The 14,735-nt window shown below is 40.6% G+C and overlaps 1 protein-coding gene and 1 long non-coding RNA gene across 3 annotated transcripts in view; one reads left to right on the top strand and one right to left on the bottom strand.

The window, feature by feature from the left end:
- The window catches only part of Nhs (NHS actin remodeling regulator), a 338,555-nt gene that overhangs the window by 34,600 nt on the left and 289,220 nt on the right, over window positions 1-14,735 (bottom strand). For both annotated transcript variants that reach the window (XM_026784889.1, XM_026784890.1), the window contains exons 2-3: window positions 9,985-10,137; window positions 4,312-4,445 (exon numbers count right to left, since the gene is read on the bottom strand). In XM_026784889.1, the coding sequence (XP_026640690.1) occupies window positions 4,312-4,445; window positions 9,985-10,137 (287 nt within the window). The remainder of the gene's footprint in view (window positions 1-4,311; window positions 4,446-9,984; window positions 10,138-14,735) is intronic.
- The window catches only part of LOC113457443, a 54,458-nt gene that overhangs the window by 11,292 nt on the left and 28,431 nt on the right, over window positions 1-14,735 (top strand). The window lies entirely within an intron of this gene.

The raw sequence follows: 14,735 nt of genomic DNA, 5'->3' as shown, positions 1-14,735 counted from the left end.
ACACACACACACACACACACACACACACACACACACACACACACACACACACTGTGAACTCTCTCAAGCGAGAAGTTTTCCAATCAACAGCACTTGAACACTTAAAAAAAAATACTGCTTCTTACCAAAAATTTCTGCAAGGACCATTTTGAATTCATTTCTCTGGAATGTCTTTGACCAAGATTGTTAATTCTCGTGTGTATTTGCAGAGAAGCAGCTACCTGCTGCAGTTCTGACAAATGTCTCATAGCCTGATTGCCACTAGATTGACATTCCTAATTTGACTACGACTTGGCAAGGAGAAAATTCCTCAAGCATTCTACCTGAAGACAAATGAGTTTCAGTCACCGAGTTTTTGTTCAGTTCACAAACACACACCTCGATGCCATCCTTCTTTTCTTATCTCTCCTGCCCACAATAAAGAGTCACCTAACACATACATTTGTAGACTAAAGTCTACCTGTGTGGCTAAAGACTTGACTTCAGGCTATTTCTCTTTCTTATCGATCCTGGATATGTATGTATATATATATATATATACACACACACACACACACACACACACACACACACACACACACACACATAAACTTTATACATTTGGCTGCCAGCTATGTCCAAACAAGTCTTGGGGTCCTTGATCAATGAAAAACTGTATTTTTCCATAGAGAATGAATCAGAATGTTGAGATGCTATGTGAAGATATGGGTTTGGAGAGGGTTGCTTTGGTCCTCTTTCTGCACCTCAGATTACGAAGAGAAGGTCCAAAATTAATTTCCTAAATTTTGCTTTCTTTTCATTATCAATCATTTATTAAAATTGATTACCCAAAGTTGAATTCATAGGCAAGGCTGGTGTCTCTTCCAATAAGAAAGAAATACACAGTTGCTAATGGTAGAACTTCAGATTCAAGAGCAGATTGGAAAAGATACTCCTGTTAGAAAATATTTCCTTGCAATCACCTCCTTTGGCATCCTGATGACAGAAGGTGCTGGTATTCAGGGACACTACTTAAATTCTCACCTAATAGTGGGATTTAAGCTAAATTTAACCAGTTTTTTATGTGAATTCCTCTTGAAGAACCTTTTAGGTAAATTAATTGATAAGAAACAGCATCCCTTCTTGTAGAAATTGTGGAGTTACTTTAGAATCACTGGCAGGTGTCACTGGAGTGAAGACACTGTGTCACTTGAAAATGTTCTAGTATCCTGTGGCCTTTGTATAAGTTCATGGTACTGCCATAGGGCATCTTAGTTAACAGTTTGGGAAACAAAGTTATATAGCTTTTTTAGTAATTTATCTACTGATATTCTCTCCTACACATGGTTTGAGATGATACTCTGTTTAAAAATCCTCAGTAATAAAGTATACATTTTTTCATGTCATTAAATATTCTTATATAATACTATGATTTTTGTTAATTCCTATAGGATAGAATGTATATAAAAATTTATTAAAGTAAGCTCTTTTTTGGACACTTGGGATGTATATATTTATTTATATTTTCCTATTAAAATTTTGACTTGATGAACATATTAATGAACAAATCTTCACATAGACTTAGAGTTAATTCCCAGATGTGGAATTGCTGGAAGAAAGTGCATGAATATTTAGAGTTTTCCTTCTCCTCTGGAAAGAGTGTAGTGATTTATATTTTCTCTAATTTTATGAGGTTATATATATTACGGGCCTTTCATTTGATGATAAGAGCTTTATTAAAATTGACTATTAATATATGTTCATATACTCAAATATTTTAGCACTGTGCTAGGGACTTGCATAAACATGATCTAATCTTATTTATATAGTATCACATGAAATATACTTAATGACCTTGTAAAGTTGAAATGATTTATCCCTATCTTACAGACAAAGAAACTGGAATTTAATTATTAAAAAACAGAAAGAAACCAGGATTCAGAAAGATACAACAACCTTTTCCAAATCACAAAATTTAGACAGTTGGGGTTTCAACCTACAATCTTGTCATTAAATGATAGACACATTAAGGACTTGATGACAAGCTATCATCATCTTCATTGCCATCATCAACCATCATCCTCATCGTTGTCATCAGGCCTAATATTTATGGAGTGCTTACCATGCATTAAGCACTGCTCACAAACACATTCAACTTTTAGTGCCAAACCCATGAGGTGTTATCAATTCTTATGGCTAAGACAATGATTTGAAGGATGCACTGGTCTAGAATTGCACAGTTTATATGGTAGAATTAGTATACCAGTTCAGGCAGTTTGCCACTACAGACCATGCCATTGTTAACCAGAATGTATTATAGTGTCCAACATAGCAGTGGGAATCTATACTGGAGACTTATTATGGATATTTTTTAAAAGGAAGAAGAAATGGCTTAACTAAGTCTTATCGATTAAAAAAAGAAAGCCACTCTCTAATAAAATATAAATCTAATAGTTCTCTAAGAAAATGTGAATCCAGGGTTTTGTCTACAAAGTTCCTATCCTTATTCCTGTAACCTTTACTCTTTAAGCAACATATGGCCTTTCAAGCTAAAAACATAGAAACATATTCTAGCCAAGTCTGTGAGGTCTAACTTGAATGGAAAATCTTCTAAGGAAATTGATGACCCAAACTCAACTGTAAACAAAATTCCCCCAAGTGATTTGGACATTTCAAGAATTGAGAAATTCAAGATAGGCAAACTTTCAGGTGTTTACCAAAGTATAATCTAGGATCCTCTTATTGCTATCTATTGGGTAAACGAAGCACAGTTATTGCTAGTCACTACTTAAAGTCTTTTTCCAGGCATCTTATTTAGGTATTTAGATGTCATTAAAAATTATGCAGATTATAAAAAGGATTATGTTTTCTTGTCACCTCTGTAAGCACTGAAAATTTTTGTCTCACCTCCTCCCCAAGAAAACCAACTTAATGAGCCGCAAACATATTATAATGAATGGGAAAATATTTTTAGCATTTTTATGCAGAAAATACCTCATTAGAAGCAAACACTTTGGGAAGCGTATTTAAGCTTAGTAAGAACTTGTATCGAGTAGGAACTTTTATAGCAATTCACTACCATGTATAGCATTCTGTCTGATGGATCAGAAAATCATAACCCCCTTCTTATTCTTGAGTTACATCACAGCAATGTGGTGAGTACAGTATGGTGCCCAGTACATACTCAACTCAAGGACACAGTGCCTACTAGCTGACTGCAAACAGGAAAAATACCTGTAGGGCATCTAGTCTCATTCAAGTTCTTATGTGGATGTTATAACATGCAAATTCATTTAGGTGAAATATGTTTCCATCTGAGTTTTTGACATCATGGAACCTGGACATTTTGCACTATTTTGTATATTGTGCAGTCCATACTGCTGTAGTGTTTAGAGTCATGCGGTCAATTTCAAACAAAATCCTCAATTCTTACATGCAGGGCTGTAACTTCTTTAGACGGCAGGCCTTGAACCCGAAATAAGAGAGTAGGCATGCTGGCAAGCTTGACGACAATCTGGACTGGCTTGGTGGTGAAACCATAATTCCTGACTTCGATGATACAAGTACACAGAAGCGAATGTTTACTTCTCCCCACCAAGGCCCCAGAAGGCGCATGTGGGATGAAGTGTTCGCAGCAGCTGCTGATGGAGTTTGCAGGTGTTTCCACTCAGGCCCAGCTTCATCATCTGTGGTCCACGCTTGAGAGCTTGGCCTGAGTTACAGCCACATCCCCCCAGATTAGGCTCTAACCACCCGCAGTGATGATGTCAGTGAGCTAATAGATTACCCTAGGGAAGTAGCCTCTTACATTGAATGGGAAAGCTTGAACTTATGATTGATTCTAGTGGTAACTTTTCACATCCCGTAAGTTCTTTTCCAGCTTCTTCTGTGGAGTCAGACTGGTAATAATGGCAGTAGCAGTGTGGTTAACATTTATAGGTGTCTTAGTCTGTGTCAGTCAGTCCCTGTGCAAAGCTCTGTACATATTCAAGCCCTATTAAACTATATAAATAATATCCTCTTATTGCAAAGGAAGGAACTGAGAGAAAGAAATAATCCTAAACTCTAACATATAAGAAGAGCTGGGATTTGAAGTAAAATTGTCTTCTGATTTCAGAGTCCTTAACAATTATTGATTTTCTGTATTATACAACTAGCAAGTGTGTGTGTGTGTGTGTGTGTGTGTGTGTGTGTGTGTATACCCCAAAAGGAAAAGAGTTCTTACATGCCTATGGCCTGCTCAAACAGCCAACCCAGCTTCCCTCACTGAGCAGAGAGGGACTCAATGCTCCAGAAGAGCAAATGCAGGCAGCTAGCAGCCACCATGCTTACCGTTAGGAAATGGCGGTCCTTGGCCTCGCGCCTCCTCTGGCTGTGAGCAGGAGGGTAGGCTGGCAGTGGTGGAGCAGCTATGGACAGGGGAGCAGCAGGTCTTTGCTCGCGACGATCACTTCGGCTCCGGTGTTCTGCAGGCGCAGAAGAGATAAACATAATGAAACACACTTGATAGTTTCAATTGTTCTTCCCCTCTTGACAGTGTTAACAAAGAGCTGCAAAAAAATGGTGAACTTTCATTAATCTAGTTAATCTATGTGCCACATCAGATTTTTAGAATGGTTCCTAACTGAATGTTCACTGTGAATACGATGGCAGATACACCCACCTCTATGGGTCCATCTTATAGTCTTGGTACATAGTGGCTTACTTTTATAAATTCAACACTTCTAAGTTCAAAATCTCACAAGTGAGAACAACAACAAAAAAAAGGCTAAGAACAATGGCAGAAGGCTTGCCAGCACGAGGATTAAAGTGCAGAGAAGATGCAGCCATACCATAGCTGCTGGCCCTAGGTGCCACTAGCTCCAGGAAGGAAGATTTTATGAGCCAGTTTTTCAACTATAGATACCTGAAATTGGCTATGGCGACTGTATTTATATCACAGAAAATGACAAATGTTAGGCACTGGGTGTTTTATTTATCTTCTATGTTTTCCCCCAGGAAAGTGGGTAAGAAGCACACCAATGCAGCCATCTACATCCTCCTCTTCCTGCTACCCACAGAGACTCAAATGGTTTTATAATCTTGTGCTCCCAGAGAAAGCAAGACAATCCCAGTGGCACCATTCTTATTACTCCAGGATAAAGCTGCCTTTGTGGGAAAGCTAAGAAATATCGGGGGGAGGGGGTTAAGTAATAACAATCACTGAGATAAGGTCCTGAGTTGGATCATCAGCATTACCAAAATAAATAAATAAATAGATGTCACAGAGATGCTCGAAATACAATTTAGGTTTCCAGTATTTCATGTACCTTAGAACACCCCTTGCTTACACTAAAAGTTGTCTGTCTTTTGAAATATAGCTTACACTCACCCTCAGAGCTTGAAGTTTTGCACAAATTTGTGTATCCCAGTTTTCATTCTGTCTTTGCATTGTTTAAGGTTAGTATCACTCATATCATGTACAATATTATTCCCAATTCCCAACGTTTATTGACATGTGCCAGAAATGCTTTGCTAAGGCTTTCATCTGCACCTTCTCAGCAACCCCACACAAATGGGCATCAAGCTGCCCCCTCATCTGCAGATGTGGAAACAGATGCAGGAAGAAAGGGTCACTGTTCAGTGATGAGTGGTACAGACATAGTTCTTGTGTCATCAACCTTGATACGGCTTGACCTACGGGCATTGTAAAGGACAAATATACATCACTTGTTGGAGCAAGACGTTTTGGATTTTGCAGTATTTGAATGTAATTATATTTTGCTGCAACTGAATTCTTTGACCAGTTACAACACTATGACTTATGAGGTACCATTTGCCTCTTTTTGCCTGTGGTTGATGGAAAGCAAACTAAGCTGATCCTTTCAGGTGATGTCAGATGTCCTTTCTTTCAAGGCTGTATCATCCCCATTTGCATGTTTGTATTGATTTTACAAAAATACCATCTCTCTAGTTGTCAGTCTTTTGAACTGTATTTAAGTGGACCTTGGAGCAGTTAGGTATGTGTGTGGGCGGGGTGGGGTATGTGATTATGTTGTATAGGTTTATGCTACTATGCTATATTCCTAGCCATTTAGTATATTTTCTTGAGACAATGTCTCACTAAATTGTCCAGGCAGGTCTTTAAACTCGGCAATCCCCTTGCCTAGCTTCTTGAATTCACAAGTGGTCTGTGCCACAAGGCCAAGTTCAGAAACAAAATTAGATTCATCTTTTGATCAGAGGTCTTACAGCACCTGTGAAACAGACTATCATTAAATGCTTGTTGAAGGACTGGGCAGCTTCATGCTTTACTAAGTCTAGGTTTCTGAAAAAAGAATGCATCCTATTACCCTACATTTATGATGAACTGTGTTGCTGGCACAGTGATCCATGTTTCTCTCCATCTTATTACTTGTCTTAACTGGTCTCTTTAAGGTTGGTCCCATCTTTATTTGCTTCATTCAATACTTTGCTGCCAAAACTAGGAACTGAGTTCTCTCAAGCTCTCTGACTTCCACCACGGAGTTAACTGCCTTTGGCCCTCACAACCTAACCTCTTTCTTAGAGTCACAGGCTTAGTACATAGGTTAGGAAAACATGACAGTATCCCTCGTCTTCCTTTGTTTGAGATTCTTCAAAAACAACAACAACAACAACGACATTGGTTTTCATCCACAACTAGAGACAGGTCCTGAAAGAGCCCAGCCCGTGGGTGGTTTTTGCTACACTGCCCTGCCTCCAAAGTCAACGTCTATCAAGAAGAAATTTTGAAATAGACGCCTTTCTTTCACCCTCATTGTTCTCTACAAGCGAACGGTGGGCTTTTCCTAATGGACAGCAGCACAAGGAAATCTTTTACGTCCTTAAATTCACTAGGCAGAGCAGACAGGCTGCACTGCTTAGGAAGAATGGAAAGGGAGCAGAGTGAGAGAGGTGGCAGCTCAATTTCCCTTTCAACCACTTCTCTCCCATACTGTCTTAAATATATCTTCTCCTCTACTCAGGCCGAGAACAGGCAGTCTAAATTAATGGCTCACTAATGATACTTCTCGCCACTGGCGAGGTAAGAGACAATATCAGTCCACCAGGGCCTGCAATTGCAATCCAATTTTCATCCTTATTCCTTTAGACCAACGAAACTTAGACACCAGCCAGAAACTTGAAAGGAAAGGAAATATAAAATATAATTATCTCTTTATACCCATGTATTAGTCTCTCTGTGTGTTTTATGAACATAAAAGATGGCATAACTTAGAGTTATTACTGGTGCTGAGCATTAAAGAATTGCTAAGAAAAAGGGAAAGCGATAATTGCATTCTAAACAACTTGAAATGCATTTACGTGCCACTTTCCCGAGGCTCCATAGCATGATAGGTACATTTCTGCTCATTCCCCACAGCACTGGATAGAACTTAACTGCTTACTTTTCCATCCTCCTCGCTACGCCAGAAATTCTTTGAAGGCGGAGACCACACTTGATTGCTCTTTCAATCCTATAATCCAGTATAATGCCTGGCCTTCAGTACGGTTTGTTCAGGGTAGGGGGCTGACAATAAGGAATCCACTTTAAAGTTTCGTCTCAGTTCCCAAATGAGCACAGATCTGCAACCAACCAGTCTTATTTGCCCATGCTTCATCATCCTCTCCCTCTCCACGAAAGCGATTCCAGCTGTCCAAATAGAGACTCCCCACAGGGAAGCTCACTGCCAAGGTTAGGGAGCCAAGCTCTGGTCTGCAAGTTTGGTATTAGTCCCCACCACCAGATGGCAGAAGTGGATTATGCTGTTGGATACACAGCTGCATTGCTGTTTCTTAGGCAAGGTTTTTTTTTATTTTATATTTATTTATTTTTTAAAGTCGCTTTCTAATTTTAATTCTACACCACTGCATGTTTTTAATTCTATGATGCCTATAATTCCTGTTTATGGCTCTCTGCAGTGCTATTAAAACTACTACACCCAAGATTTGCTATTGAGCCAACCACAAAACAAGCCAGTCTGAACAGGGCAACACAGGCTCCATAGTCTTCCATCTAAACCCCAGAAGACCTTATATTCATCTCTCATCCCCCAGGCGGAACTGCAGAGAAAAATTGATATTGCTACTTGCTGTTCTTCAGTTCTGCCATTAAGTCCAAACCTGATGAAGCAGTGAAAGATGACAGCTTATGAGCAGCTCAGTGTTACCTGTTTAAATCTGTAAAAGATCTAATCAGGGAGGACTGGTTAATAGTAAAATGATAAAAAGAACGGTGTCTACTAAGAAAGCATTTAGTGAGACGGCTAAAATTCCTCAGTAGTCATTTTGTGCCTTCGATGCTCAAAACACCTTCTGCGGCTTTCATTCCCTTCCACACACATCCATTGAGGGCCTACCATATGCTCAGCGTGTGCTATGTGCTCTGAATAGAATAAATTAATAAGGCACCATCCTTACCCTTGAGTTGCTCGCAGATTAGCGGTGGAATGCAAGCGGGACCATAGTGGTCAGTTATGACAGATGACTACATGTGCATGTAGGGAGGAAGCACAGGTTATTATGGGAAAGGCGCTTAGGAACAGAACGGTAGAGAGGAAGATTCCAGAAGGAGGCCTGCATGAAAAATTTATTTTAATTATTTTATTTTAATTATTTTTTTTTGCCCAACCATAAAATTGAAATGAATAGTAAGCATCCTTTCTCTATTATAAGTATCACAGTATCTTATCACTAATAAGTTGCACAAAAACTTTTAAACAACTGCTTTGGGGACAGTTGTATGTCAGTTGTTTCATTAAAAGGAAAAAAGGCAGAAGTCATAGAGACGTGGATGAAAACAATATTTATTAGGGCTTTCTGAGTCTTGAAAAGAGCTTTAAAATATTTTATTTGCATTGTAATGTGTTTTCAAACTATCAATCCTTAAATAAGTCTAGGGATATTGAAACAAATACAGTGATTGTATAGACAGCATCTGTTTCCAGAACAAAAACCTAAAGGCCAGAAAATGCGGCATACCATCTTATGATATCCATTTTTGGGGTTTTTAAAAGAATAATGAGCATTTTGAGTCTTATTCTCATAGGTTTTAAGGCACTGGGAAGTAAGGAAAGGTTCATTTTCTACCTGGGCTGTTATATGCCTGCCTTTGATGCTCTCGATGCTGTGACAGAAAAGCAAATATGAATATCTATTTTCATGAGACACGGTATATGGAAAGGTAGGAAAGAGCTCTGGCTGGGGGATCAGAGGATCAGGGTCAAGGACTTGTTCTGAAGCTAGCCTGCACGACCCTGAACAAGTTTCCACACATTTCAAGCCTCTATGAGCCTCCCTGTAGAATGAGGGCATTGGATCAGCTCAGAGATTCTCAATAGAAACAGAAGAGCACTTGAGGGCCTTACTGTGATTGTTAGAATGATTGAGCAGGCGCCAAGCATAACAGCCATCCTGTAAGGCGCTGAATGGTCAGTGAAAAGGTTCCATGTCCCACACAACAGTTAATTGCCTTATCCAAATCTCCTATAGGAAGAAGTCAGGAATCTATTTCAGAGTCAAACCTAATTCCCTTTTCATTATAAGCCAAAGTCTTACTTTGCCCATATCTAATAGATGGTGAATACACCAATTTTCATGGTTCTTCTCCTTCTCCTGCAGCCAGCCTCCTTCATTTCTCCACACTTTTTGTTTGCAATGGCTTCTGTCTTTATTGAATTCAAATTTATTTTTGAGTGGTACAGACATCTAACTGCTTTCATTTTATCATCTAATACAATTGTGAATTGGCACTTACATATTGAGATACAGTATTATTAATACTTTTCCTTTTTGAACTCTGTGATCATATTTAGGCCATAATGGTAACTTTAATACACATGTACATGTAGTTGATATTATGCATGGATTTCATGCAGGGTAGAAATGGGAGCATTTCAAAGTGCTTGCTTTAACTAAGGAGGTGACAGGATTGATGGGACAGAAAATTCCTAAATGGCACAGCCTTCTGCTAGTGTCCCCGAAATCCCCCAGCCTGGGATCAGTTACCTCTGCGCAGGGCTTGCAGACTCTGTCTGGCATGGCGGTGCAGCTCCTCCACACAGGGTGGCCTGGTAGCTGGAAGGAAGATGTTCCGCTGCTGGTGCCATGGTGCACGGTAGTACGCACTCAGCTTACTCTCGGCGTCCAAGTTGGAGACAGCTGCAAGACAAAGAGCCCACAGGGCATTAGGCATCAGGAACTCTATTTGTTCATTTAGTGGGTTCTGGGCCAGGGTGGGGGTGAGCCAGAGATGGGAAGCATGTAGAGGTGAAGTTCAGATTGCTTGATCCCACCAAAAGACCTGACTCAAGGCTGGAAAAGCTTTAAAGCCGATAATACATATGGGGACAACTACACCCTAGGACCAAGAAGAGATGGAAGATCACAGAATACTTCTGCATATTGTTCTTGCTATCTATCTGAACTTTGGTCTGTACTTTATGTTGGTTTTTGTCCCTTGTGGTTTCTGGTTGCAGGCTCCTGGTCGTGCCCTCCACTTCCTGACTCCACTGATTGCCATTTTCCCTCTGGTTTCACCAAAGGTCAGCATGAACATTATAGGAACCGTGACAAGTGCGCTAGTGGGTATGGGAGTGGGGAATCTGTAGATAACACGATTCTTACAATTCATCTGAGAAGTCAAGGAAGACTTTCTTTCTCCTAAACACAGCATCTAACTCACTATTGTCTCCTTCATTACAGCCCAGGACAAAATGAGTAGAGAATGCATACTTATAGAAAAACATTCTGGGAATGAGAAATGGCCACCTAGAGAAACGCATGAGCACTTGGCAGCCTACTAGCCTCAAGACTGCTGAGATCAGGGACAGCTGACTCCACCTTCAGACTCATGACCCGGAGCCAGACTCCTGGCTCAGGAGCATCCTGCTCTTCTCAGTCTCTGCCTTCTTTCTGTTGTGTTTCACTTTCCCGGTGCATGGTTTGGAGACAGTCTGCTCCCCTGTTTATCCCTATGCCCCACATAGGCTTCTGCTTAAATTCTGAGCCTTTTCTTTTCGGTGCCATTCCACTTGGAGGAGTCTGACCTGGAACAAGGTAATCTATGGAAAATGTAGAGTGGAAAATGAATACTTTGTGGAAAGGGAATGGAAGAATGAAAGCTGGGGAAATACAGTCTTCTGATGATTGAGTTTCCCCCTCACCATGAACTCAAGTTATTTTTGTTTTTTTTTCAATACAATATTTAGCAGCACTGTTTAGTCTAGAATAAAGTATTCATTACTACAAGAATCGCTAACTGAGGGCTAAGGATGTAGTTCAAGGACAGAACACTTGCCTAGCTCACGTGAGACTCTGGGTTTGATACTTAGCACTATAAAAATAGAAACAAACACATAGCAAACAATGTACTGAAACACGTGCAGGATAAAGAGGAATATACCATCCACCTAAATTATCTAATAGAATGTTCCATGCTGAGAAATTTCTCTATAGCTGTACTATACAATATAGTATTCCCTTTGTCCTTGGACCAAGAGATGGGTGACCACAGTGTCTACTGAGCACTTCAAAAGGGATTAGGTAGTGTATGAGGAACTACATTTTTAACATTTATTATTAATTAAAATAGTCATATGTGACTAACATATTAAACCCTGTAGTTCTAGGGTGACAATAAGTAGTCTATCATATTTTCTCATTTTTATCCACAGAGATTACTCCCAACTGTCTCTTTATTTTCCTAGATGCTTAATCTTGAAGAATTTGAATCAGAATGCTATTTCCCTGGATAGAGGCAGCACTCTTTGGGAGGGAGGAAGAGGGTCGGTGGAACCATGAATGAAAGAAGGCAATTTTTCTTTCTCAAGCTAGTCTATAGCCTCAACTTTCTCCTTAGGAACTGTGAGTGCTTGATGAACCAGTCAGGGGTCACCGAAGCCTGCAGGCAAGAACGGGAGGACTCACAAAGGGACAAGCTGATCCTTTCAGGCCTGAGAAAATGTGTGGGAGGCCTTGGTATAGAGGGGGAGGGGCCAGTCTAGATCTGGGTGCTCCTCTCCAGTGGACAGTAGGCAGAGCTCTGAAGACAGAAGCCTCATTCAGTTACCCTCGAAGGAACACTCCGATGCAGTGACGAGACTGGCTGGAAAATCAGCCCTTCTCTGGACACAGATGTCAACTCTGCTCACCAGGATGAGGTCACTGCTAAACTCAACAAAAGTGGCTGTGAACACACGTGCTGGTGACAGCTGGAAGAAGGGACAGAACAGAAAGCCTGACTGTGAAATAAAAAAAGGAACAAGAAACTCAATGGGCAATTCCAGAAGTGTGTGTGTGTGTGCAGCTGTGGGTACCACTCCTATCAGGCTTGTCTCTTTAGGGGCTTAGAGTCATAATTTGGGGTTGGGCCCAGGTGAGTGGAGGCAGATCAAAAGACTTACTCCCCCCCTCATACTATCTATGCTGTTGACTAGACCCTCAGAATAAAAGACCAAGTGCCCATGACTTTTCAGTCTTTAGTCCTGCTATTTGCCTTTGTGTTGGCTTGAGGAAGAGACTCATCAGCTGTGATTGAAAAAAAAAAAAAGAAACCTGAAGATGACTGAACCCTTGAACCAGAGTTTCCAACACTGTGTCGATACCCTGCACACAATAAGAGTGTTCCAAGGTTGTGATTATCATCAGGAAAGTTAAAGAAATGCAAAACAGTTTCTGATGATGCCTTGGGATCTTGGAGGAGTGCGAGGGATTGGGTGACATGAGTGAGGAGAGGGGAGTTCTGATAATGGAAATACCTATTCACCCATGAACATTATACTGCAGCTATTAGTGTCAGGCACAATGCTAGACAGAGCATCATGCACAGAAATTCCTATCATCTTGAGGCATGTGCTCTGTGGTTTTGTATGAAAATGTTGATGTGATTCTTCCTGAAAGCAACAGATTAAGAAAAATGCTGTCTGGCGCATACTTCCGGCTGCACTATAATGCGGTCTCTTGGGAATGACCTAAAAACATCAAACTCTAGAGGCCCTACATCCCTCCAAATGTACAGTTCCCACCTTTCTGAAATAGGTAACTATCATCTCAGAAAAGACCACATAACATAAATAAAAAAGAAATCCAGCAATTTTTCCTCATTACTGAATATAAACTTATCGTTTGAAAGGAATATTATTTTTAATGACCTTCCTTCGCTGGAGCCCTAAACTCATTCCTACTATGGTCAATGGACAAGCCAGTCCTGAGGTTTTGGACTACTAAACTGCTTAGTACTAAGAACAGATTCCAGGTGCAAAGATTAATTTCTGAATTCCAGTGTGGCTACCCTCATCCTGGTTCCTCAAAGGAACCAACTCTCATGCACAGTGGCTTCTTTTACAGCCACGGAGCCACACTTCCCCTATCCTTTCTCTTCTGAGAAGCTAGAATGGGTTTAGTCCAGACATTAGCAGGTGATAATGTAATTTACTTGTTGCCACAGTGTCATCTGTCACTGCTCAGCTATGTTCTTTAGTCACAGAGTATTAAGTGTATGGTGCATCTCCTGGAGGCAGAAAAGGGCACTAATGGAACACTCAATGAAGTCATCCCATTTCTCTAGTTTAAAAAAGTCATTTCTGGGCTTGAGGAAGATGGTTCAAGCAAGCATGGGGATCTGAGTTGAGATCCCCAGTTCCCATGTAACAAGCCAGCACACTATGTGCCTATAATCCCAGCACTGAGGGAATAGTGGCAGTGGAGTCCCCAGACTTGGCTGGCCAGCCCATATAACCAAATCAGTGAGCTCCAGATTCAGTGAAAAATTGTTCCCCAAAATAAGTTATAAAACGATAGAAGTCGGCACCTGATGTCATGGAAAATTAGTTTAAGATGTGCTACGTTTCTGCTGTGGAACATTTGTTTAATGATGTAAAAAAAAAATGTGTTGCATTCTTTCATGTTGTATTTGTTTAACTCTGTGAAGCTGTGTTACTTTGCCTGTCTAAAACACCTGATTGGTCTAATAAGGAGCTGAATGGTCACTAGCTAGGAAGGAGAGGGATAGGCGGGGCTGGCAGGCAGAGAGAATAAATAGAAGAGAGAGAAAGAAGTGAGAAAGGGAGGAGGGAGGAAGCCAGGGGCCAGCCACTCAGCCACACAGCCAGCAAAAGAGTAAGAAGGAAAGAAAGGTATAGAGAATAGAGAAAGGGAAAAGCCCAGAGGCAAAAGGTAGACTGGTTAATTTAAGAAAAGCTGGCAAGAAACAAGTCAAGCTAAGGACAGGCTTCCATAGGTAAGAATAAGCCTCTGTGTGTCTTTATTTGGGAGCTGGGTGGTGAGCCCCCAAAAGAGTCAAAGAGTAAAAAGTGCCACATTGTGGAGAAAATCTGATGATGGGAAACAACAGGTGGCCTATAGATACTGAGAACCCAAGTTCTTTATCCTCCAAAAGCCATTTTTCCCCCAAGAACTGATAGGCTTCAAAGAGAAACTCGAGCCTCAAATGGCAGCATAGCAGGGGACACCTTAATTTTTAGCCTAGTGGGACTCTGAACAAAGGACACAGATTCACACTGTTGACACAATGTTGCAAGATAATATTGGAGGGGTTGTGGGTTTTAGTTTTGTGGTACTGGATTGAACCTAGGGCTTTACACTTGCTAAGCAAATGTCTGAGATGTATCACCAGCCCTCTTTTTATATTTTATTCTGACACAGAATCTTACTAGGTTGCCTAGGTGGACCTCAAACTTGTGAGCCTCCTCTCTCAACCTCCTGCTCACTAGTATTATAGACCTGTGCCACTAGGTCTA

This window comes from Microtus ochrogaster, chromosome X, assembly GCF_000317375.1.
Source record: "Microtus ochrogaster isolate Prairie Vole_2 chromosome X, MicOch1.0, whole genome shotgun sequence".
Classification (NCBI taxonomy): Eukaryota; Metazoa; Chordata; class Mammalia; order Rodentia; family Cricetidae; genus Microtus; species Microtus ochrogaster.
The sequence above is the reverse complement of the archived record's forward strand: the minus strand, read 5'-3'. Positions and strand labels throughout refer to the sequence as shown.